The sequence below is a fragment of the Nesoenas mayeri genome, assembly GCF_963082525.1.
Source record: "Nesoenas mayeri genome assembly, chromosome: 2".
In the NCBI taxonomy this organism is placed as follows: Eukaryota; Metazoa; Chordata; class Aves; order Columbiformes; family Columbidae; genus Nesoenas; species Nesoenas mayeri.
Window position 1 is genome coordinate 13111197 of NC_137543.1, and position 26797 is coordinate 13137993.

Here is a 26797-nt window from a genome sequence, read left to right on the forward strand (position 1 = left end):
ATGGTCGATTTTCTAGCTGAAAACAATCTCTGTGGTCAGGCAATTCTTCGGATTGTCTCCTGTGGAAATGCCATCATTGCAGAACTTCTGAGACTTTCTGAATTTATTCCTGGTGTATTCAGGCTAAAGGACAAAGCTGATCAACAGAAATATGGGGATATCATATTTGATTTCAGTTATTTTAAGGTAAGTCCTTTTATCGTTAAGCTTCTCCTGAAAGCATTGCTGTCCTGCATGAGGGTGCTTCAGGTTATGAAATAGCCTTTCCTGACTATTGTGTTTATTCATAGCGTTCTTCAGAGTTGACTATCATGACTTACTACTTAGTTTTTACCAAAAATTCACCAAATTGAGATAGCAGTTGGGATATGCTTGCATGCCAGTGGTCCATTTCTGGGCTGTCTTGTGTTTTATATATATTTGATTATATTCAGCCTTATCTTACACATTTTAGTGGGCAAACACAGTTTAGGAAAGGTTCTGTGCTTAGGTCCCTTTTCAGGATATAAGTATAACCGTCTCATGCACTGGGAGTATCAGGACATGAAGAAGGAGGTAGTTTTAAGTGCATCCATACAAGAGCAATCCCAGCTGCGCATTTCTAAATGTTTGATGAGTCATTTGGCCTGTGAACTTTGATGGATATTGATTATATAAGACTTGAGTATTGGATTCTGTTTGTTGTTGTTTTTTGTTTTGTATTATTATTATTATCATAATCATTATTATCATTATTATTTTCTGCAGAAACTTTAGATTATACTTTCACCAAGAGGTTCTGAGCCTGTGCAGTTGGTTGTTTTCCTCTGGAGTAGTACACCCATCTTCCTTTGGTTATCTGTAGCTTATTCTTTGCAGCCGTGAAATCTACTCTCTGCTTTCCTGTTTGACAGTACCGTGATTGTTCATTCACTGGAGTTGTCACATGTGCTGAATAAACAAATCGGAGACTAGTGTCCATGAAAAGCGCTTACTTCCCTTACAAAATTCAGCTTCTTGAAGTACCTCTTTCCTTCTGACATTCCCCAGCATGATTAAGAAAGAATTATAGAGAGTATCTAATCTGACTTTGTCTGGATTGTACAATGCAAGAAGTGCTAATAATAAAGCAATAGAGGGGATTTGTTTGTTAGTTTGTTTTAATAGGAGTTGTAAATTTCAAGCACTAACTGTGAACCTTATACACTGAAAACACTGAACACAAAGAATTTCCCAGATGCCTTTAGATCTAAGTGCTTGTTAGAAGTTTGTTGGTTTGGTTTTTTTTTACACAAATGGCTTGAAAATTTAAAAGAAGGTGGTTAGAACTGGTGAGAAACACAAGTGTCCTTGAAACTTTAAGATTTTTGAATGCTAAGGAAGCACAACAGTGCTGCTGCTTTTCAGAGTAATCACCCAAAAATCCATAAAGGATATACTTACAAAGCAGATGTTAGTGAATTTACAGATATTTTCACCACAAATGTGCCATTCCTCTATTCATGCTTCGTAGAGTTACACAATGAGAAGATACTTGAGATTTTGAAAATTCAGACTGTTTACTTGAACTTCATAGGCAGTGCAAGGTCTGCTTTTATCCTTTTTTTATGTAGGTATTTTGCACAAAGAAGAGAAACAGAAAAGCATTTTTTAAACCACACAGAAATTGTCAGCTGGGTATTAAGCTTGATGTTTAACTCTACTTTAAGTTATTTTTATGGAGTTGGTGTTGACTAAATCCTTTTAAGCCATGATCTCATGCTGTTGTAAGTGGTCTGTGGAATGACGTGAACTGTATTTTCCATTAAATTCTAGTAATATTTTCAATTAAACATTAACAATATTTTCATTTACCTAGTGGTGGTAAGACCAAATGGTGGTTATAAGAAATGTTAACAGCAGTAGATGGTTATAAAAGTTTGTACCATTGCTTTAAGGAAGCAACCTCAAACAAAAAACCCCAGGTCAATACTTCTCTAATACTTTCAAGCAGTTTAAATGTATGAGAAGATACAAAGCTTTGAGAGGTTTCAGTGTTATGATTTCTGTCTGAGAAATCAATCAGATCAAATGTGTAAAGGAAAAAATTCCAGCAGGGAGATCATTAGCACTGTGAAAAGCACACAGTGCATGAGATGCATTGAGGCTTTACCCAAAGCATTAACTATTCCATTGGTTACCTAGGACAAACCATATATAAAATTATTGTAGATCGTAACAAAGTGTAAAACTCATCTTTATGGAATCAATGTTCAATCATAAAGTAGGTTGTTCTAGTAAGAAATATTAATTCTGGTGCTGTGCACACAGTGGGTGGTTGTACATCTTCTATGTCTTACTGAAGATAAGTCAAATATTGTCTCTAAAGATAAATTTCTTTTCTTAGGGGCCTGAGATATGTGAGGGCAAACTGGAAGCCAAACCTGAGTTACTGGATTTAGATGAAGAATTTCGTGAAAACAACATTGAAATTTTGACAAGATTTTATCTAGCTTTTCAGAGTGTACATAAATACATTGTAGATTTAAACAGGTATGGTGTCTTAAATACATGTGGATTTTCTTAAAGACTAGATTACTGTATAGTCTTAATAATGAGAAGTTTTTCCCTTTGACATCCAACATGCTTGCTACTGAAACATGTTCTTTTGCACCTGGAAACCTGGATAGCTAGAGTGAACACAGGCTTTTACTCCTACTGTTGCTTACTGCCTCAATATATGACTTGAAAACATTTAAGCTCTCTCTCCCATTTCCTCAATTGTAAGCTAGAGCTGTTTCTTTCTTTATCTTGGAGATTGTCTTGAAGATATTTTTTTAATAAAAGGAGATACCATATTATTAGACTTAAGTTTTTTGTGGTCTTGCAAAACAGAGTATCAGGCAGCTTTTTTTCTTTAACTTTCATTGGTGTTATTTTCCTGAACTCAATTTTTCGGTGGAGTTGCCATATTCTCCAGTATGCTACTCTCACCTGTAGAAAACAATATGAAATGTTCATTAAATATTCAACAAAAAAAAATGTCCAGAGAATCTGAAGTGTAAGGATTTGTTTTGTTATTGATCTTAAATGAAAAGATTCATTAAAATATTAAGTGTTTAACATTACTTATTAAAAAGTAGTGTTACTGGATGATCCTTTAATAGGAAAAAATCTTCTCTTAATCAAGAATTAACATACTCTTATTTCTAGCTCTGCCTTCCAAACTGCACTTTGAGATCACTTTATGGTATTTCTAGGATATATTTTTGATGTAACTTGAAAATATGGCAGTTTTACTAAGATTTGGATTGGAAGCCTTCTCAGTACTCTCTTCCCAGGTTGTTTTCCACCCATAAGAAGATTAAGAGAATGTTAGTTGTGAGTTACAAAGTATTCTCTCGTGTCTTTCACCTATACCACCAGGACATGGAAGGAGGCTTTTGCCAACTGCTTGGCTCTAGCTAGGAGTTGCAGCCTCTCACTTCACAGTAGAGCATCTCCTTTGTCTGAAAAACTCCATGCTACTTGTGCAGGGAAATGTTCTGATGTGTCTGTTGACTCTCTGAGAAAATTGACCAACTGAGTTCTGAGGACACATGAGTTGAGAGCAAAATAGTCAATGACCAACTCTTTGTTATGATTCCTAGATATTTAGATGACCTCAATGAAGGAATTTACATTCAGCAAACATTAGAAACAGTCCTCCTTAATGAAGATGGAAAACAGCTTCTAGTAAGTACTGAACAGTTTTGTAATAGTAGAAAATGAACCAACTAGTTTTGTGCTAAACTAGACAAAGATTTAAGTTTACCCAATGCATGGAAAAGCTATGACTCACTTTAATGAGGACTAAGACCAAAAATCTACAGCCTGCCATTTTTATTATTTTATTGACTATGTAGTTGTTGGGTTAGTTTGCCAATACACATTTGTCTTTAAATGTTACTACAAAAATGTGTTTCTGTTATTTCCTCCCTTGGTTCTTTCTTTTTCCAAACAGTGTGAGGCGCTCTATTTATATGGAGTCATGCTACTGGTTGTAGACCAGAAGATTGAAGGAGAAGTCAGAGAGAGAATGTTGGTTTCCTACTACAGATACAGGTGATGTATGCAGAAGCATTTGAGGCTGAAGGGATGTAGCATGCAGTCTATTCAGTTAACTAGGTTATTGAATTAAGAGAAATGGTGATATGGGCACCTTTTTGATTGACTGGCTATATGCAGGTAGGCTGTTAACTCAGGAGAGCTCTCTGAATTTTGGAAGAACTTCTTGCTTTAGCTGTGTCTTCAGGTCTAACTGCAAAACTGGAGCAACAGAGTTTTTCATGCTGTCACAACAGAAATTCGAAACCCACTGATGAATAAGCTTTCAGCTAAAGCTTTAATGCTGCAAGTGTCAGCTATGAAAGTATCATAGGTTCCCAAATGTGTGAACAAATCTTGGTGGAAAGTCCTGAGTAGCTAAATGACAAACGTTTTGCAAGTCAGACTTCTTGTAGTTACCATGCTTGATTAGTCAAATCAATAATGAATTTTCCAGGGTAGGCTGACAGCATAATTGTATGACAGGGTCTCAAAGGGTATCAGTGCAAATCCTTTCACTCATAAAAGAAAGGGGGTATCCTGTTCCTGTGCTTCTTTGACCATGTTTATGCATCTCAGTATATAATGAGAGAGGACTCCTTAACTCTGGAATGCAGAAAGGGATCAACAAGGGAAATTCAGAAATGAGGAGGTAAAAAGAAATTATAAACCCGGAACAAAACTTCTCCTCTGAATGTAAAGCTACTTGTTTCTGTTCCTGAATACAGTTGTGTTTCTGCTTTGTGTGCTTATCTGGGATTCCAGTATGGGTATTTGTCTGTGTCCTTCTATAATATGGTGAACTTTATCTTTGTGGAGTAAGCAACCAAAAATCTCCAAGACCTTAATATCTGATCATTTTCTTGGAGAAAAGAGATGGTTAGAAGGGGAGGGAAAAGAGGAAGTGGTTAGGTCATACAGCTCAATTTTTGTTCCTTTCCTTTGTAAAACAGTGCAGCCCGGTCCTCTGCTGATTCCAATTTAGATGACATCTGTAAATTGCTTCGAAGCACTGGATACTCGAGCCAACCTGGAGCTAAAAGACCTCCCAACTACCCTGAGAGTTACTTCAGCAGGGTACCCATAAGTGAAACATTCATTAGCATGGTTATTGGCCGCCTACGCTCAGATGACATTTATAACCAGGTCAGTTACTGTGAGAAGGAGAGATCTAAAACTGAATGTAAAATGGTTTCTTAGGTTAGTTCCTCAACCATGAAACCCAGATTAAAATAAATCACAAATGTAGTACATTTCCAAATGTAGTACAAAAAGTAGGGTAGAAATCTTCAGCTCAACCCAAACTGAACACAGTTTGTTTTACTAGTTTATGTTGTATCTGACGTGTTATTTCCTTTGATACTTGCAGCTTATTCTTGATGGCAGTGGGCAGAAGCCTCCTTTTTTTTTCCTAGTAGTCTGAACACTTAATCTAATAAAATAACACAACAAAATTAAAGAAAAATAGAATGTTACTAAATAAAAGCAAAGAACAGTTTTCCTAATGACAAATCATTGTCTTGTTGAATACCATTTTGATACCAACTTTTTTGTTAGTATAGAGGTCTTTTAATATCCTATATATTTTTTAAAGGAAAATTAAGTTGATAATTTGAATATTTTTGATCTTGCTGGTACATGGAATTGGTGACTAATTAAATTATCTGCATCTTCTGCATCTGAAGCCTCTTTGACTAAATTAAGTCTTGTTACTATCTGAGATGACTAAGCATATAAAATAGTTATTTCTTCTCCTTTCAAGACATCTTAAGCTCTTCGGTTCATCTCTCCTTTGACTCATTTATAGCACAGTAAAATCTTCTGTAGCCTGATAGAGTTAGCAGATATCTACACAGTCAGCTTCTATAGGCTAAAAAATATATATGGTAAATATGCTGCATGTGTAAACATGTCCAGCTTACATATCCTCTTTGCTTCCAAGGGCCTATATATTCTACTCTTTGCTGTGCTCCATAATATTTGCAAGCAGTTTATGTTGCATTATATGATTTCTGTTTTATTTTGTTCCCTTTTCTTAGGTTTCTGCATACCCATTACCAGAACACCGCAGCACTGCCCTGGCTACTCAGGCTGCTATGCTCTATGTGATACTGTATTTTGACCCTTCCATTCTTCACACTCAACAAGCAAAAATGAGAGAGATAGTGGATAAATACTTTCCAGATAATTGGGTAAAAAAATAATTCAATTCTGTTTTAAAACTGTTCCTTGGATGTAATGTTTTAGGAACAATTTACCTGTTTTTTACAGCTAGAATAGAATAGATTCTTCTCTGGGGAAATTTTACTTTGTTCAGAATGAAGCAGTCTGAGTCAAACCTTCTGGATAAGTATGGAAAGCTGTCCTTTGAAAATATCAGTTATTGGCTAAAATGTTTAAATCAGCCACTCTTCATACCTTTGTGGTAAAGTGAATCATAGGAAAATGTCAGCTGGAAGGTAATAAAGGCATCTTCTAGTCCAGCCTTTTCCTCAGAGCAGGGCTAGCTTCACAGTTAAATAAGGTTTTAAATAAGGTTGCTTGGGCTTTGCCCAGTTGTTTTTGAAAATATCTAAAATGAAGATCTACAGCATCTGTGGGCACCTCTTGCTGTACTTAATTGATCTCATGATGTAGAATTTCTTCTGTACAACTGGAATTTCCCAGTTGTAGCCTATGACTGTTGCCTCTTGTCTTTTCACTGTGCATGTCTGAGATGGGTCTGGCTCTGTCTTGTTCATTATTTCCCTTTAGGCAGTGGAAGATCACAGTCAGATCCCTCAAGTCATCTTTCCTCTAGCTTAAGTAAACACAACTCCTTCAGGCTCTGCTTTCATAGTAGGTCCCCATAAATGTCCTTCTGTCCAATTCATTCCAGCTTGTCCACATCTGTCTTATATTGAGAAGCCCAAATCTGGACACATCACTCCAAATGGGACCTCATGAGGGCTGACTAGATAAGAATAATCCCTTCCCTCAGCCTGCTGGCTACACTATGGCTGACATAGCCTAGCGTATGGTTGATCTTTGTTGTCCTACAGGCTGTATGTTTGATTCATGTTGAGTTTGTCCACCAGGACACTTGGGTCCTTTACTGCAGAACTGTTCCATAGGCAGTCGGTTCCCAGATTGTGCTGTTGCAAGAGTTTGGTTCTCTCCCAAGGGCAGAATTTTGTATTTATTGTTACTGAACTTTTCGTAGTGACTGCTGATGAATTCTACCAGCTTGTCAGGGGTACTCTGGATGGCAGTCTTGCTCTCCAACAAATCCCTCCATACTGATGTTATTTGAAAACTTGTTTAAGAATTCATTCCATGCCGTTGTCTAAATAACTCAGAAGCAAAACCTGTCACTCTGTGCAATTCTATAGACCTTTTCAGATGCAGCAATCAAAATGGCATTACTGTGTATCTCAATATTAAGAGTTAGGATTTCCATCCAGAAGCCCTAGTCTGCAAAAGTGCTACTGAAATAGACTAGCATGTAGCAACAGAGTCCCCAGGTAGTCTATGTCAAAGGGAATCAGACTTTACAAAGAATTTGTTTTCAAATTGTATTCTTCTGTACCCTAAGCACAACAGTGAAGAAAGGAGGGAAGAAACTTTAATAGCTGGCTATTTTAATAGACTTTAGAATCCATCAGTTTCTGAAAAACTGCAGCCTTATTGTAGAACTTGACATTGTGAGTTTTTTATTATGCTGGCATTTTTATTCACTTGACTTCATAGTACAAATTGTTCTTTTAAGACTACACACCTCCTTGTGATCAGGTACAGATGAGTTAGCTGCATCATATGGAACACTTGACTCTTGGGCTGGTTTCAAATCATTGTTAGCAGTTGAAGTGTAGCCTTTTGAGGAACTGCCATCTACAGAAAACAAGGACCTTTGCTTCAGCAGTATGAGAGGGAACCTCATGTCAGCAGATGAGTGTCCCATTTGTCTTTCCTGGCTTCCTTTTTGACGGACAGTGTCCCCATAGATGTGATTACTCCAGGGTGGAGGAGTATCAGAGCAGTAGTGTGACAGAGCTCATAATGCCACAGTTATATATATCCTTCATCTGTCCCTAACCCAAGACTTCCATTTTTAATCAAGTATCTTAAAACCACTTGTAAGTCAATCACAATTCTGTGTTTTTAATGACGCTCAGGCTCGAGCTAGGGGTCTGAATTCAGTTCCTCTTTGCTCCTTAAAAATCACAGTGTGTAATCATAGCTTCCTTCTGTTCGGTTTCACCATAGAAGTTGCGTTACATTTCAAGTTTGTCCTTTGGGCATCTTTAGAGTAGGACTAATTCAGATTTTTCTTTTCCCCTGTCATAGTCATTTCCCCAGTTGCTTTTGTCAGTCTCCTACATAACATCATGGGAATGAAAAAGAAGCCATCCGTTCATGGGGAAACAAATAGAGGCCAAGGATCATATATAGTGACTAAAAGAAATATCAGCTTGTTGTCAGAACTAAGCCTTTGATTAACCATACGTCTTTTGTTTCAAACTCTTCTTATTCCTTGATTTCCTAAGGTGGTGGAACAAAAAGTACAGCTGCCCAAAAATTTTAGTTTTCTCACATTTGTACCCACAGCATATAACTTTCCACTCATATTGCTAAATCAGAAGTATGAATTTTCTTAATAAAAATATAAATTCAACTTCTTTTCTGTTTCCAATCTTAGGTTATTAGCATTTACATGGGAATCACTGTAAATCTAGCGGAAGCTTGGGAACCCTACAAAGCTGCTAAAACTGCCCTCAACTACACGCTGGATCTTTCAAATGTCAAAGAGCAGGTACATAAACCAGAGTGAAGTATTTTTAGGAAGATTCAAGTATATGACATCAATAATGTGTGGATCTTTTTCTTGTATATGATTATTTGTATTGCATTCAAGTACAATACTTTGAGTACATAAATTTGTACGTAACTTTGAATTAAAGATACTGCAAAGTTTCAAAATCTGGTCTTCACAGCACTGCTTGCTTCGTGTCCTCTTGCAGTGTTTCTTTCCCCTAAAAAGTTTCAGGGTTGTGACTTGACTGAATAGATTGTAGCACTAATTGCCATGTTCTTCAGTACTGGAATGTCTTAAGCTGACTTTAGTATTTGGTTCTAACAGTTTTAGAAGTTACACATTTATGCTGACAGAATGTGGCAGTCAGTTACTTTTAAATGAGGCCTCCCAAATTATATAAAGACGATCTGGAAAAAGCATCTGATTTAAAATAATGACACTGGAATGTTGTATGATGCAATGCGGTTAGTTCTTTATATGTGAAATCATTTTTTCCATGCCTAAAAAACAGTCAATAGTACTGGGTTGGTTGATTGTTTGCCCAATCAACTAATCAGTTGACTGATGATAGCTAAATGCCTCTTTAGAATCTAACTTCAGGACTCAGGGAAAAACACACAGAACTGTCTTAACTAGTAGAACTGTACTATATAATGTCTAGAAAATTCAGGCAATATGAGCAGAAGTTTTTCCTTAGTCTTTAGGGACCATGTTCTCTAAGTAGAACTGACTTTAGTAACTAATATTTCCATTCTGGAATAAATTTTTCTTGTTTTTCTTCTCAATAGGCAGTAAAATATTAGTACCCTTTTTAGGAATAATTTGGACAGAGTACATAAGTGAATACAGGAAGTTTACAAGTCTGCATTTTTGAAACATTATGCTTCCTGTGTAGGCTCTTAGCTTTAAAATTTAGCACGTGTGCAGTTGCGGTGTATGCTATTGCCTACTAGTAATTATAACTTTTAGAGCACTTTTTTTGATCTACATGCCCTTTAAGTTCTCTGAAAGCCACGATTACACTGTACACGATGCATTCTATTTGAGACAAGGATTATATTGATGCGAGCTTTGTGTATTTTAAGGCGAGCAGATACGCTGCAGTCACTGAGCGGGTGCACACCCAGGTGCAGCAGTTTCTCAAAGAGGGCTGTCTAAGGGAAGAGCTGGTGCTAGACAATATTCCCAAGCTGCTGAATTGCCTGCGAGACTGCAATGTAGCGATCCGCTGGCTGATGCTTCACACTGCAGACACAGGTAAGACTTCGTCCTAAACTTTCACTACAGAGCTGTCAATCCTGTTATACTGTTGCTTCATGTTATGTCCCAAGGGAAAATTTTGTTGCTAACGGCCTCTTAAAGTCTTTGGCTGAAACAGCACACGTGCATTAATTCTTCCGAGCTAGACACAAATATAAAAAGTAGAATGAGTATTACATGATTCTTCTGTATAATACTCTGCAGAAGAAGTCTGGCAACTTATATTTTTCTGCCTTATCACTTAACGCATCGTTCTGAAAGTTTTACCTGGCACCAAAAGAAAAGCAGTAGCCAGCTTCTTAATATCTTGGTAATGCATAGTTAAAAACCAAGGTTTTTATTCTGTTGAACTGAAATTCAGCTGAGACTGTTAAGTAATATCTCTGACATGAGTTTGGGTCTGTAAACTTACCATTCCCTTGGTTGAATGCCTGTGCTATCTTCAAGGGTTCTTGGCATGCGAGAGGGATTCTGTTACACCTCCATGTGTTTTCTGTGATGGTTTCAGAAGTGTTCATCTCTGGGCTTCTCAGTCAGGTGTACTAAATTCACATTTAGTTTGCGGAAGCCAGCGGAAGAGTTTTAAGAAGGCTGAAGCACCACAGAAGCCTGAATTATTGTGTGTTCTAAGGAAGAGTTGTGCACAGGTGGTGAGACCCATGTAAATGGAGAACAAGTGGGGACTTACATATCAGAGCAAAATGATTTTGCTTTCAAGCTGTTAAAAAAAAGTCTGTTTATAAGGACTGAAAAGCTTGGCCAAATTCTGTAACAGTGGAGAAATGTTGTCTTTCCATTTTCAGCTTGTGATCCAAATAACAAACGTCTCCGCCAGATAAAGGATCAAATTCTAACAGATTCAAGGTACAATCCCAGGATCCTCTTCCAGCTTCTTCTGGATACAGCACAATTTGAGTTCATTTTGAAAGAGGTAATGTGCTGCTGCCTTCCTCAGCGTTTTCCCATGAATGACAGAACAGAGCTGAAGACTTGAGTAGTAGTAGCACACTTACCACACAGTCCACTTACATAAAGAACGATTATTTTGATTTGTAATTATGAGTTTTCTATAGAAAATTACAAATTACTTTTGCTTGGAAGTGACTTTTGCAGTCTTCTCAATAACTGCAGTTTTCATTCTTACCCAACATGTTTATATTTACATGATAACAGGCATAGTAAAATCTGTTGAGGAAGCTGCATGTGTTTTTGTCCTGCCATATTTCTATTTTTCAGACTTTTTTTTCAAACAGAGACAAAAGGTAGGGTAGGCCACTAAGAAAACTCTTACACCTACATATGAACTTTTGCCATTTATAAAGATTCCCCAATAGAGCTCAGATACTAACGTGGTAGAATGTCTAAGAGTATGCGTAACTTCATGTGCACACTTTTTGGAATTGGGTTTCTCTGCATAGGCGGAGACTAATATGCAAAGTCAGCATTAGACCGGAGTCTTTTGGGATCTCTAAGCTAAAAAAGTTACTGGATATTTTTATAAGTGACTGAAAATCAACAATATCTGCATCATACTGTTAACCTCCATCCCTGTATGTCCGTCTCACTGGCTGTATTCCTTTCTAATGTTGTATTTAATATTCTGGCAAGATCTTGAAGTTATGCAGTAATCATTGTAAGTCAGTTCCATCCGTTTTCAGTATTTTGTTTCATCTATTGTAGTATGCTCTCCTGCCAGTTTTGTAAGCTAAATGCTTTGTTTTCAATAGATGTTCAAGCAGATGCTATCAGAAAAGCAAACAAAATGGGAGAACTATAAAAAAGAGGGATCTGAAAGGATGACTGAGCTTGCTGACGTCTTCTCGGGAGTTAAACCACTTACTAGAGTGGAGAAAAATGGTAATTGTTAAAATGGAAACTGGAGGGGAAAAAAGTATATTTTGTTTTTATTTCCAACCTGACAGCAAAAGAAAATACATGAGGGTAATACTGATAATAAGAAAACTTTTCATGTCCCTCAGCTGCCACAGAGGTCTGTTACATGCTGTCTTATTCAGTTTTTCTGCATAAATTCCGTGTGTAATCCATATTTTGGTAGCTAATATTTAGATGAACATATTTTTTAAAAGTTTTTATCATTTTATTTAGATATGCCAGGAAAGACTATGAAATGCCAGTTCACTTTTCCACGTGTAAATGGAGTTCGCTTTACTGTGTTCTGTGTACAAGAGAGTGTGAAGATCATGCCCACTAATTAGGGGGATGGTTTAACCTCTCCTCTCATTCTTTCCCCCAGTTGTAACCTGGATTTCTGTTACAGCAGCATTTATCAAACCTCCTTTGGTTTTTCTTCTGCACTAAGTGCTATCTTTCTGATTCTCCAAGTTCTCCAAGGACTTAAAAGCATGAATCTGTATTTCTTTCTAAATTTCTTGTTCTGTTTTTTTTAAACATCTTTTTTTTTCTTGAAATGATCTAAGAATAAGAATTGTAAATCCCTCTTTCATTTGATCAGGAACACTGCATAAAGTGTCAGTGTAAGGGCAACATTTCTGATCAAGCCACAACAACAAAATTTAGAATACAGGCAATTTTCTCACTTGCTTCCACTCAAAAGCAGAATTACCTTACTGAAGTATTTCCCTTTATCTTTTTGATGTCAGCAAACTTGTAGCTACAACATAGAAATTGCAACTTCCAAGGCAATTGACATTGTAAAGCCATTCATAAAAGACAAATTTATGATTTAAAGGGCTTTATCATCTTTGTATAGATTTTATAATGCACATTTGTGTTGATAGTTGTTTTTTTTAATATTGTATGTGAAACTTACCTGAGCATTTGTCCCTTTACAAGTGTACATGTTGCAAGAATAGAAATGTAAGAGTAAGATAAAGACTTTTAAAATAATCTACAAGTATAGCTTGCTTGTTTGTTTTGACTAGCAAGTTCCCTGTGTCTCTGATGCTTATCATCCATGCAAAGATTAGATTCAATTTTTCTTGTTGTTACATAGAAAATCTTCAGGCTTGGTTCAGAGAAATCTCCAAGCAAATAATGTCTCTAAACTACGATGATTCCACTGCAGCGGGCAGAAAAACTGTGCAGCTAATACAGGCACTGGAGGAGGTATGGCAAAGCAATTTAGAGATACAGGACCTCATCTTTTTGAAAAATAGCATTTGGTACATGTGCACTGACTTCTGATAGATAAGTTACAAAACAAATCTGGTTTTGACAATTGTTTAAGTCTGTAGATATTTCCAGTTTTCTATATACAGTCAGCAGGACTTGCGTATAGACCTTGTGATTGTCAAATAAGGGATATAGCATGAAAAGTCATGCCACCTGTAGCTGAGGATTAGGGTTTTTTTGAATAAATAAATTCAGTGTTAAAAGTCATTTGGCAGCGTTACTCATTTTGTTAGAAATTCTGAAAACAAATTCATTTGAAGCTAGAGAAGGCAGTTTGATAGGGAAAATAAAAATACCTATATGTTATGTGTACATTTCTTCTACTTCCAGGGTATAAAGAATACATGTGTTGTTTCACAGTACACCTTCTCGAGTAACTTTGAAAGGTATTATTTAATGCACTCTAAAGGAGGCCAGAATTTGTTAAGTGTCTTACTGTAAGAACATCCTGAAGAAATACGGCAGTTTACTGATTCTATTTGTATTGCTGTCCTTAAAGATGAACAGAAAAAACAAGTTGGTTGATGGGGTCCGTTTGTTTGTTTGTTTTTCGAATATAGGTCCAAGAGTTTCACCAGCTGGAAACTAACCTGCAAGTTTGCCAATTTCTGGCTGACACCCGCAAATTTCTCCATCAGATGATCCGAACTATCAACATTAAAGAAGAGGTCTTGATCACTATGCAGATAGTTGGTGATCTTTCTTATGCGTGGCAATTAATTGACAGGTATTTTAGCAGAAGCTTTTTCTTCTCTGTCAGTCACCATTTGTGAAACTTAAGGGAATTAACATGCATAAATATTACTAATACTGTAAACTTTCCAATTTAGAAACAGTCTTGAAGCCTTGTTCTGTGAGCTTTTGAGTATGTTTAACTCTCATCAACTCGAATAAGAATTCACAGTCATCCATGTCATGTTGTTAGCTGCAGGTTAGGCAATGGTGTAACTTTTTACTGTCTATCCTGTTCAAACTATAACAATTTTGATAAGCTTCCATCTCCAGACTTCAGATTAGTTAAGTGTTCTCCAAAATACTGGAGTTCCTGTTTCAACCAAAAACAAACAAGGAAAGATAAATGCGAGAGAACTCCTTTTCCATGGTGTGATTTTGCTGAGGTGATACTTCCTGACCTTGGCTGTTAACACTCCCTGATGCCCCGTTCTTTTGCCCCACTTACCTCTTTATCTTATTGATTTTTGGTTTTTTTTCTAGCCAATATCTCTTCAAACCAAAATCCTCCTTTAGTGAAATTCTTTACTGATTTCCTGTGCCTTTACAGTGGTGCTCGTGACATATAATTTAAGAGTTGAAAATAAGAGCTTCTAGGGAAGAAGCTAATTTGTTTTGTTTGTTTCGTACCCCAGCTTTACATCTATTATGCAGGAAAGCATAAGAGTCAGTCCATCTATGGTAACTAAACTCAGAGCCACTTTCCTAAAGGTAAGTATGAACAACAGGCAATGTACTTGAATGCTGCAGGTAAATCAAAGCATTTTTTAAATAGCCCTTAAGGCTGTGAAGCCACGAAAGAGTCAAAACTTCCTTTTACCAACATTTTTCTGTATTCAGATTTTTTAGACTGTATTAAATTAGCTCAGCATTGGTTTCAAAGAAAATAAAACAAAGTTATGCATGTTTTTTTATGCAACCAGTTATATTGTTGCTGCTAGGCAATTAAGTCTCATCATCCATCCTCAACTCATTCCAGTTATTAGCTGGGGACATTGATACACAGATGGGATCCTCTGCGTATGTGTCAGAGGAGGCCAAAGGAATTATGAAAGTTATGTTGACTGTGCCCTTGTCTGTCATGATGAAGATCTAGGGTCAGATGAAAATATTTTCTGTAGAAATAAGGATGAGAAATAGCATGGGGGGAGTGTAAAATTGCAACCAAAAATGCCTCACACAGCTGGTAAGATTGTTTATAAAATGAAGAAGGGGAATGTAGCATTATAGACTGTTGGTCTTCTTTTACTTTTAACATTTTGTTTTGGTTTTTTTCTGTTTGGAAACCTAAAGTTGTGACACTGTTGTGACACAGGAAGAATCTAGCGCTTTGAGTTGGATTGAGACCATCATCAGCAAATTTGCTGATGACACCAAGTTGGGAGGGAGTGTCGACCTGCTGGAAGGCAGGAGGGCTCTGCAGAGGGATCTGGATAGGCTGGAAAAATGGGCTGATTCCAATGGGATGAAGTTCAATAAGGCCAAGTGCTGGGTGCTGCACTTTGGTCACAACAACCCCCTGCAGCGCTCCAGGCTGGGCGCAGAGTGGCTGGAGAGCAGTCAGACAGAAAGGGACCTGGGGGTACTAATTGACAGGAAGCTCAACATGAGCCAACAGTGTGCCCAGGTGGCCAAGAAGACCAATGGAATCCTGTCCTGTATCAAAAATAGCGTGGTCAGCAGGACAAGGGAAGTGATCCTTTCCCTGTACTCTGCATTGGTGAGGCCACACCTGGAGTATTGTGTTCAGTTCTGGGCCCCTCAGTTTGGGAAAGGCATTGAAGTGCTGGAGCGGGTCCAGAGAAGAGCAACACGACTGGTGAAGGGACTTGAACATAAGACCTATGGGGAGAGGCTGAGGGAGCTGGGGTTGTTTAGTCTGGAGAAGAGGAGGCTTAGAGGTGACCTCATCACTTTCTAGAACTACCTGAAGGGAAGTTCTAGCCAGGTGGGGATTGGTCTCTTCTCCCAGGCAGTCAGCAATAGGACAAGGGGGCATGGGCTTCAACTCTGCCAGGGGAAATTTAGGCTGGATATTAGAAAGCAATTCTTTACAGAGAGAGTGGTCAGGCATTGGAATGGCTGCCCAGGGAGGTGGTGGACTCGCCGTCCCTGGAGGTTTTTAAACTGAGATTGGACATGGCACTTAGTGCCATGATCTAGTAAACAGACTAGAGTTGGACCAAGGGTTGGACTCGATGATCTCTGAGGTCTTTTCCAACCCAGTTGATTCTGTGATTCTGTAGGTTAAGATCCAGAGCAAGAGAATTCAAGCATGCAATATATACTAGAAAAACAGACATCTGAAGTTAAAATGTTAATTTTCTTTATAGCTTGCATCTGCCCTTGACTTGCCACTTCTCCGCATCAATCAAGCAAACAGTCCTGATCTTCTCAGTGTTTCACAGTATTATTCTGGCGAATTGGTTTCCTATGTTAGAAAGGTAGGCATTTGAAAAGGTGTAATTGTCTCTAATTACTCTTCCTTAATTAAAGATGTATTGTTTTTAATGAGAATATACTGTGTTTCTTTCTTCTCTCATTTACAAAGGTTCTACAGATAATTCCAGAAAGCATGTTTACATCTCTTCTCAAAATTATAAAGCTTCAGACTCATGATATTATTGAAGTGCCTACTCGGCTTGATAAGGACAAGCTACGAGATTACGCTCAACTTGGACCACGATACGAGGTGCAGTTAAAAAGGGGAATTGTAAAAAAAGCATATCTTATAGGTGGCCAACTACAACCTAAGTTTACATAGGTACAGCTCTACAGAGTTATGGTGTAACAGTGAAATTGGATTTTTTGATTGAATAAGAAATAAAATTGAGTAGGGTTATTGTGAGTATACCTTGGGTTTCCTGAGGATAGATGAGTAACTTTAGTTCTTCTATTTGTAGAAGTGTGATTTTTTTATCTTGTAGGAAGTGGTAGAAAAACTGAATGTATTTATAATTGACAGTGAAGATCTGGGGATTTATCTGGGGGGGAAACCCTAAAAACCCAAGTCTGAAGTTAAGCCCTCCACATTTGGAATGATTGTTCCAGGAGAAGAGGAAGGTTGAAGACTGAATAAGCCAGCAGGGTGAAGGTTTTTTGAAGCACTCATGTGAGGACAGGATGGAGACACGTGGGTTTGGTCAGATAAAGCTGCTCTGTCTTATTGGCTTTTTGTCTGTGGATTTTTTCCTGCACTGTCTGGAAGAATGAGCAGACATTGAAATTATTTGGTTTTATTTATAATATACAAAGATAAGGAGCAAAAACCTGAGTAGACTGGTAAGTTTCCCTCAAAGGACATGTCTCCAGTTATCAGTTAAAATGCCAGCTTTTTCCTGTAGTTTTTGCTAAAGTGCTCCCTTGTTCGGTGTTTTATACGAACAAGCTGTGGTTTCTGATTAAGCTGATGTTCAGACCTGAACACTAGGTTTAGACTCCCTCATTAAACTTTGTAAAATCAGTTTATTTTTGTGTGTGGGCAGGGTTGGAGGAGGAGGCAATATTCAGTAATAATTCTCATATTTTGAGGAGGTAGAGGAGAACTTACTTATCTTATACAAAAGCTTTTCACTTTTGATTTCTGTAGAACTGTAAATCTGAACTGTGTTGTCTCTGTTCTATATTGTAAATGTCTTAAAGGCCAAAGACTGGCTTGTCTGTGCATAAGCATACTCACCAAATAATTTAAAACTTAACATGCTAACGCATGAAATCAGTGATGATATTAAAGTGGACTCATTGCTGGCAGCAGGTTTTATTATGGAATAACTGCCTCTAACCTGCTCAAAGGGACCAACATATATGTTTTGTCTGTGATGTTTTTTACACATGTGATGTAGCCAGCAGGGTCGTTCCTCTCTTAATTTCTGTGAAGCCTCTGATCTGTTCTTTGCTACTGGTAACACACCTGTATTGATCTAGTTAAAAGAAAGATTATTATTGTACAGTAAGTCTAGAACAAGATGTAAAATTGAAAATACATCAGTGCAAATTACTTTAATCTAAAATAGGAAGCTGCCACTGTGGGAAGAAATTCTGTTTAGAGTAATTATTTGAATCTCCTCAATCAATTGTATTTTCTCTTTCTATTGAAGGTTGCCAAGCTAACCCACGCAATTTCAATCTTCACTGAAGGCATCCTCATGATGAAAACTACTTTAGTTGGTATCATCAAGGTAACGTCCCATTATTCCAGTGGGAAAAAGTCATTTGGTGGCAATTAGCACTTCAGCACAGATGCTTCAGCACATTAAACAAGACCTCCAGGAAAGACTGAAAGACATAAAAAAAATAAGTTCATATACTAATTTTCAAATGGTGATACCTAACTTGGCATCCAGATAAGAACTGTCATACTTAAGGCTTTTAAGAACCCACAGTTCTTGTTGTACATAGATTCATCAACCCTAAGTGACACTTGTTTGTTTAATTTCTACTGGAAGAATGACTTCAAGCTTTTCTAAAGAGCTCTTCCTTCCATTGGCAGAGACTGCTCTTCCCACATTAACATAACCTCTTCTGGGACATCAGGAGTGCACATTCTTAAAGAAATATACATTTCTTAATGCATTCTGGCTTTTTATAACTGTACAACATTTTCAGTAGACCGTTAACAGAGGTTGAATATGGGATCTACAAACCTTTTGCTATTAAACTTAAAGGAATAATTTAAATCTGGTGGAAGTATTTAAATATTTATTCTTTGGACAAGCAATGCTGGGAAAGTACATCTGTAAGCACTACTTTCCTATTACATCATAACTACTTAATATCATTTTTGGTACACATGGAATGCTTTATATTTTTAATGCCTTTCTGAATTTAAGCAAAAAATGTTTCTTGTACTCAGGTGGACCCAAAACAGTTACTAGAGGATGGAATAAGGAAGGAGCTGGTAAAACGGGTAGCTCTAGCTCTTCACAGGGGACTCATCTTTAATCCTAGAGCCAAGGTGTGTAACAGCTTGATTTGATTTTATTTTTTATGTATCTTGGGATTTCTGGGACCTCTTTTAATATACTGCCTTTTAGAAAATAATTCATACTTTCCTGTACAGATTTCCTTTTTTGTAAAAATTACACTTTTTGAACTTCCCAAACATTATTTGGAATGCCTTATTTGATGTTAAAATGAGCTTATAAACTGCTAAGAGTACATAAAATTCAAACACATTTTATATTCTATTGCCAAGTGTCCATCAATTCTGAGTTCACAGTTCTGTCTTTTTCTGTGACGACTGATGACAACTCTTAATAGGTATAAGCTGGGTAAACATAGGAAGGCAGTGATAGAATAAGGAGTGTGACTCCTTGTTTTGGTCCTGTCCAGCTTTTTGAGTCTCTCTCCCAGATCGATCAATCAGTAGTACCACTGAAGCCTAAAATAAACCTTAAAAGCAGGAGGAAGAAATATTTAGTAAGAAAAATTACTTCAGGTATCAAACAATCTTTGATAAATTTCTCAGTGCTTTTCAGTTTTGGCTGGAGCATAGTGAAGTCCCATAGAGGTTGTTGCGTAAACGCATTTAGAAGCCTTTCACATTTTATTTATATTCTACCTGTTCACAGTTTTGGGTTTGTTTTGTTTTATCATCTGTAGGCAAGCGAACTGATGCCCAAACTGAAAGAAATGGCGGCTACAATGGATGGGTTTCACCGGTCATTTGAATATATCCAGGATTATGTCAACATATATGGTTTAAAAATTTGGCAAGAGGAAGTGTCTCGTATTATTAACTACAATGTGGAACAGGAGTGCAATAACTTCTTAAGAACAAAGGTGCTGGTCAAAACCAGGAACAAGTAAAAAGTTGATAAATGTCTTCATATTTGGATATTAATGCTTGTGACTGGTGGAGTGTGTGTACCCCATTGTGCACAGTCCGTGCTGTTGTGACTTCAATGAAGTGTGCTAGCTACTGTGTAGGACATCTGTTCCCAGCTTTTTCTGCCTTAGTTGTACACAAGAAGTGCAAAGTACCCTAAAGAGGATATTTAGTATCCCCTGCCAGTGAAATATCCTTCTTCTTTCTCGAAGAAAATGGAGAATAGCTACTACATCAGAGTAAACCTCTCTGTATCTATTGTTAGCCATCAGAATACAGGCTTAGAAGAACTGCAATAGTTACCAGATCTTTTTGTGATATTTCACGAATGGTGGAGTGAATAGATCTTAAATTTAGCTGACAAAATGGTGGCTGCAGAGAGGAGCAGATGGAATTTGCACCAGGAGCATAGGTAGTTCTGTCAACCTCCACACTTATCTTCTGCTTGTTTTTTTCATAAGACTCATTCTTCTCTTTGCTTTATTCTGTTTGTAAATTACAGCATGACACTATACAATGTTGTTTTACAGTGTGCTACTTTTAAATTAAAGGAATACAATTTCTAAGTGAATTAAAAACATGCAATGGTCACACTGCAAATTACTCTAAAACTTGTTTTTCAGATTCAAGACTGGCAAAGCATATACCAGTCTACTCATATTCCTATACCAAAATTCACACCTGTGGATGAATCTGTAACATTTATTGGTCGGCTTTGTAGAGAAATCCTGAGGATCACAGACCCAAAGTAAGTACTGTGTGTCACAAGCTTGTGTTACAGCATTGTGCCTTGGATTGCTTCTATTTCACCATATACTAAGAAAATATGCAACAAATAGGTTTTCTATAGCTGTCATATCACAATCTTTATCTAAAACTAAATGTACCATCCTGTAAATTTTAAATATTAGTCTAGAAAAGTGGTGATTTTAATCCAAGAAGGGAAACTGTTTGTTATGCAAATAGGAGAGAAAAAACAGGGAAGGGTAACAAAACTGTTGCAGAGAGAGGAGCAACTAAACATCATTTGAGAGAGACGCTTAGAGAGGCTTTCTAATCTCTGCCTGAATAACTCATTACTCAGATTATCACAGGAACTGTCTGCACCTTATTCTGAAGTATCTGTTTAATTTTTCCTTAGAATCACATGTTACATTGACCAAATGAACACCTGGTATGATATCAAAACTCATCAGGAAGTAACCAATAGTCGTCTCTTTTCGGAGATCCAGGATACTTTAGGTACTTTTGGTCTCAACGGTTTAGACAGGCTGCTGTGTTTCATGATTGTAAAGGAGCTGCAGGTAATTTTTGAACTCTGGTTTCTCAAGGTCACAATGCTTTTATTGTTTAATAACTCGTAGTGAAATAAAACATCTGTTAATTTTTGAAATGGTAAATTGAAATCAAAATAATATGAAAACTGTGTTCAAACCCAAAGGTAAGAATTTTAGTTACAGATATGCTTATGAAAGTTGGTGCTCTTGAATAGATGGTGCTGTGTAACACAAGGTTGTGTTACATTAAATAGTGGTTTGCAAGGATTGTCTTTTGAAGGTGTATACTCTGTGTGTACTTAAATTTGACCTCGGCACATCCTCAGTTTTCCTGTCTAAGTATCAACAAAGATTGTTTGGGTCTACCATGATATAAAGAATGTATCAATTCTATGTAATTACTTTTTCCCTAATATCTCTGTGTGACAACAAGGAGATTTTTTTTTTTTTGGTTTTGAGAAGAATTCAGTCCTAGCCTTATTAAAGATTTTAAGGAAAATAGGTATTGATGAAGATAGTTCTTCCTCAAAAACTGAGGTCATAGTTGTCTACAGTGCATATTATTTATTGATGAGGGGGATCTGCTAGTTGTCCTAACACTGATAAGCATAACTCAGAAAAGCACAAAGTCTAAGGACAGAATTCCCCAACTGTGGAAATATTCTTTCCCTGCTGTTAAAAAATGTGGCTCTTGTACCACCAGGATTAAGAGTAGTGTGCACATGTGAGGATATTACTTACTTATTTCTTTCATTTATTTAGAATTTCCTCAGTATGTTTCAGAAAAGTATATTGCGTGACAGGACAGTACAGGATACCTTAAAAGCACTTATGAACGCTGTCAGTCCTCTCAAAGGAATTATAGGTAAGTGCTTACAGATCAAGATCGAAGAAAACCTTTGTCTTTTACACTTGCACTTATTTCTCTTCTTGTCCTTTTTTAAATGCCTCAACCTTCTTCTTTTCCCAGCAAATTCAAACAAGGTTTATTCTGCAGCAATTGCAAAAACTCAGAAGATTTGGACAGCATATTTAGACTCCATCATGAAGGTAGGTTTACATGACTTTGTGATCTGCAGGATTTACTCTGACCTCTTTGGTTATGTCCTTTAATACATTTTACAATGTTGTATTATGTTGACCTGGAATTCTGTAACATCACAAGTGAAGCGGGCCTGGATTTGCGAGAGCTCCTGAGCTTCATTTGTGCGGACAGCTCACACTCCACAAAGTGCCCAGCACTGAGATTCACACCTCATAGTTTGCCAAAAAATGGAGTCTGGCACTAAAGGTCAGCTCTGGGAAGGCTGAGTTAGTGCTCAGTACCAGGAGTTCTGGGTCTCCCCATGCTGCTTTGTGAACGTCATGTGCCTAAGGGTAAAGTTTGGAGCAGTAGCATGTCCTGAACTTGCATTGTTCACACACAAGTCTTTGTGATATTTTGCAACACCAGTTTTTCAGAGTGCTGTGTATGTTTGTGTGCGTTACTGAAGGAAAGAGGAAGGGGAATGTTGACTGCAACAGGCTGTTCTGTTGGGTTTTGTCCCTGCCATTGCTGACCCTAAGGTCTAGGGTGATGGTGGGGAAAAGAGCACAGGCAAGTAACTGGGGTTTTATACCTGTTATCCTTTTAGTGGCCTTTTCACACTGCCTATGTTTGCTACCCTGAACTGTGTGTAAATCTTGAGTACCGTGACTGCTCCTCCTTTGCGCTGCGCAGCCGAGGTCTGTCCGTTCTGACCGCTGGTGGTCTGAGTCGGGCTCTGTTCCCAAAGTTGCTGCAGCCACCCTGGATGTCCCTGCTTTGGGCAGCCCTGCGGAGGTTGTTAGCTGTCCTAAGGGCTTTGTGTAATTTAGTTAACTGTAAACTGTTACTCATTAAGTTTTTCCGTAGTTTGACTTTTCCTTTGTTGCATTCAGTGTAACACCCCACCCCTTTTTTGTTTGTTTGTTCCAACAGGTTGGTCAGATGCAGATTTTAAGACGACAGATTACCAATGAATTAAATTATTCCTGCAGGTTTGACTCCAAGCATTTGGCTGCTGCCCTGGAAAATCTCAATAAGTAAGAACTGCATGCATCACTGTGATGTAATTAGCTCAGCAATCCTTAAAACCAACAAAATATTGTATTGTATTCTGTATACTGATTGTATTCAGGTTTTTATGGATGAGTATTTGACTTCAAATCAAACAAAACCATCAAAAATAAATAACTTGGCAAGTAATCTGTGTGACCATGACAATGGGCAGCACAGCTTCTAATTTCATTTGGTTACACCTGGATTTTAGGTTGTATTTGGATGAGAAGTAAGAACAGTGAAAATGGGCAGTGCTGATTTTGAAATAAGTATAGTGTTTGTAAAAAGATACTCCAAAAAAGGTGGTTTACTCTTGCATGTAACCATTTACAGGTTTTACGTCTATGAAGTTTTAAAATTAATATGACATGTGACATTGTGTAAGGTTTATTTGGGGATAATTTAAATAAATATTTAATATAACAGATTTGTTTTCCTTTTAGAGCAATACTGGCTGACATTGAAGCCCATTATCAGAACCCATCACTACCTTATCCTAAAGAGGACAACACTCTCCTATATGAAATCACAGCTTATCTGGAAGCAGCTGGCATCCACAATCCATTAAATAAGGTCAGCCTTATATTCTGGTGCTTGGTACAGTTTTATTTTCTGTTCTATTGATTATTTCCTGAGAAAAAAAAATAATATGTGGAAGAACTGTGGTCCTCTCTTGTTTTTTTTCCCCTCAGATCTATATCACAACAAAACGTCTGCCATATTTTCCCACTGTCAACTTCCTATTTCTCATTTCCCAGTTTCCGAAACTTCAGTACAACAGAAATTTAGGTATTGTATAAGTTGTTGTTTGTTTCAACCTAATGAAAACCTATGTGAAATTATCTGTAGATAAGATAGTAAAATTATCTGCATAGAAAATACTCAGTTTGTGACTTTAGTCCATCATATCCAAGCAGGTTTGTTATGATATTGAAGCTAAATACAGTGGTGTAGGAAACAGAATCCAAACCTCTTTATCATTTCATCCTATGGCTTAATTTAAAATCATTAAGCCATTTGCAATGGAAGAAATGCAGTTGTTACATGAGTGTTTAATTTTTATGTGTGGGTGAGCAGAAGGGGAGGCACAGAAAAAGAACCTCAAGAAAGTATCTTATTTATAGCAGGAGGAAACTTGTATAATATGTTCTGGTTTCTAAACGTGTTGGTTTGGGTTTTCTGTGCAGGAATGGTGTGCAAACGGCCAGCTGACCAAATCGACTGGCTTCCTTTAGTTCTGGGGCTCCTTACTCTGTTGAAACAGTTTCACTCAAGATACACAGAACAATTTCTGGCCCTGATCGGACAGTTTATTCGTTCAATGATGGAACAGTGCACAAGGTATCCATGTTTTACTTTTTCCCTAAGTCTCACCTCTGTGAACAGGGCTTCAATAGTATTGTCACTGCTTTTTCACTGTGTTTTTCTAGCAGACTGTATTTGACATAATAATAACAATGTATTTGACTAAATGTAAAATTAAAATGCTATTTCTTTTTGTAATGTGATCATATGGTAGCTAGTGGAAACAGTGTTATTTGAAGGCTGGCGTTTTCATGTAATTTTATCCAAATAAGTGATCAGCTAGTAACAATATGATCTTCATGGTGGTTTAATGTTAGCCAGAAGATTCCAGAAATGCCTGCAGATGTAGTGGGTGCCCTCATGTTCCTGGAAGATTACATTCGCTACACAAAGTTACCAAGAAAGGTAAGAAAGAATTCCATGTGTCCGGTAAGTAGCCCTGAGCAGGACTTCTGTTCAGAGGAGCGAAGTCTTGGTTCATGCGGTGGTTACATACTACAGTTTGCTTGCACATAACTACTCTGGAATGTGGGCATCATCTATAAACAAATGCAAAGTGGTTGGACTTGTTAACCTTGTTCAAAAAGCAGTATTGACCCTTTTCAGATGTTCTGTAAAAGATTTCCAACAGGAACTACAGACAAAAAAGCTGTTACCTGATAGGAACGGGTCATAATGAATTATTTTACCCTCTACAAGCTACAAATTCTTGTAACTATTCTTACTTCATGTAAATATTCTTATACTAGTTGTAGTATCCTTATGGATAATTTATTTTCTAGAAAATAGACAATACAAAATACAGAAAAGGATTTTGACTTTGTGTGGATTTAAGAAGAGTTTATTCCATTTGCTCTTCAGAGATCAGGCCCATTGCTGGGGGGCTTTTGGGAAGGGAAGAAACAAAATAGAAGTTCTGAGATGCTGCAGAATTAAGTAATAACAATCTTAGCAGGTTTGTTATTACCTGCAAAATGCAGGGCAAAAAAGCTAATTAGCAAATCTCAATTTTGGTGAAATGCCATCTCCAGTCCTTGATTTCCTGCCCTTCCTCTCCTGCCAAAGCATGGCCTCCCAGGCAGTGTCTGTATTTCACATGCAAGGGAAGTTCTGAGAGTCTGGGCTTGTAGAGAGACTTTGTTTTAGGGTTAAATGCAGCTTAACTGCATTTTAAGAGGGTATATTATTTGTATGTAGTCTTACAGTAAGTCCTTATCCTGTTTGCTATAGGCTGTACCTCAGTGATTGTGCAATAAGCCACTTCCCAGCCAATACTCACAACCAAGAGGGAGATTCTTCCCGTTTCTCTCTTCCTCCCAGCCCACAGCGCAATGCAGTGAAGGTCCCTGTGTCAGTCTTGCAGCTGATATATCTGGTACCTGTTCCAGGTCCCACCTGAGCCTGGTGCTCAGTGGCGGAGCAGCAGGGAGCGTGTCAGTGTCAGCATCCCTCCAGCCCCACGCAGAACCTCTGCGCTCAGCCTGGGTGGCCTTTCCTGCTGTCCTGACAGGCTCTTCCTTCCTCTGAGCAAGAACATCCAGCAGGACATCCCAGAGCTGGGGTGCTTCAGGTCGATTGTGTTGTGTGCTTGAGTGATAGATCAGATACACTCGCTAGTGGATGAACTACTCTGCCCTGGTGAGACCACATCTGGAATATTGTGTCCAGTTCTGGGCCCCTCAGTTCCAGAAGGACAGGGAACTGCTGGAGAGAGTCCAGCGCAGGGCAACAAAGATGATGGAGTGGAGCATCTCCCTTATGAGGAAAGGCTGAGGGAGCTGGGGCTCTTTAGCTTGGAGAAGAGGAGACTGAGGGGTGACCTCATTAATGTTTATAAATATGTAAAGGGTGAGTGTCACGAGGATGGAGCCAGGCTCTTCTTGGTGACAACCAATGATAGGACATGGGGTAACAGATACAAACTGGAATGCAGGAAGTTCCACTTAAATATGAGAAGAAACTTCTCAGTGAGGGTGACAGACACTGGAACAGGCTGCCCAGGGGGGTTGTGGAGTCTCCTTCTCTGGAGACATTCAGAACCTGCCTGGACACCTTCCTGTGCAACTTCATCTGGGTGTTCCTGCTCCAGCAGGGGGATTGGACTGCATGATCTTGTGAGGTCCCTTCCAGTCCCTGACATTCTGTGATTCTGTGAACAGAGCATGTAAATGAGTCTCAAAGCACATACCTGACTGTGGCTTCCTGTTTACTGTAGGTTGTTGAAGCACATGTGCCCAGCTTCATTTTTGATGAATTCAGAACAGTTCTGTGAATATGGAGAAGAGACCAAGTCTTTCTCCTGAACGGAGGAGTGGGGAACTGAG

At 37.9% G+C, this 26797-nt stretch overlaps 1 protein-coding gene across 1 annotated transcript; it reads left to right on the forward strand.

The window, feature by feature from the left end:
* WASHC5 (WASH complex subunit 5) lies at positions 1 to 26797 on the forward strand (the record flags this gene model as incomplete). Its single annotated transcript, XM_080339562.1, has 28 exons — positions 1 to 186; positions 2366 to 2511; positions 3609 to 3693; positions 3962 to 4062; positions 4998 to 5190; positions 6084 to 6236; positions 8723 to 8836; positions 9925 to 10096; positions 10903 to 11030; positions 11827 to 11956; positions 13074 to 13186; positions 13813 to 13979; positions 14620 to 14695; positions 16318 to 16428; positions 16536 to 16676; positions 18082 to 18162; positions 18837 to 18938; positions 19586 to 19765; positions 20435 to 20559; positions 20953 to 21115; positions 21851 to 21953; positions 22059 to 22138; positions 23049 to 23152; positions 23612 to 23741; positions 23861 to 23957; positions 24356 to 24509; positions 24791 to 24878; positions 26689 to 26797. 28 exons carry the CDS (start codon positions 1 to 3, stop codon positions 26743 to 26745), a joined length of 3480 nt encoding a protein of 1159 aa, XP_080195688.1. The 3' UTR covers positions 26746 to 26797.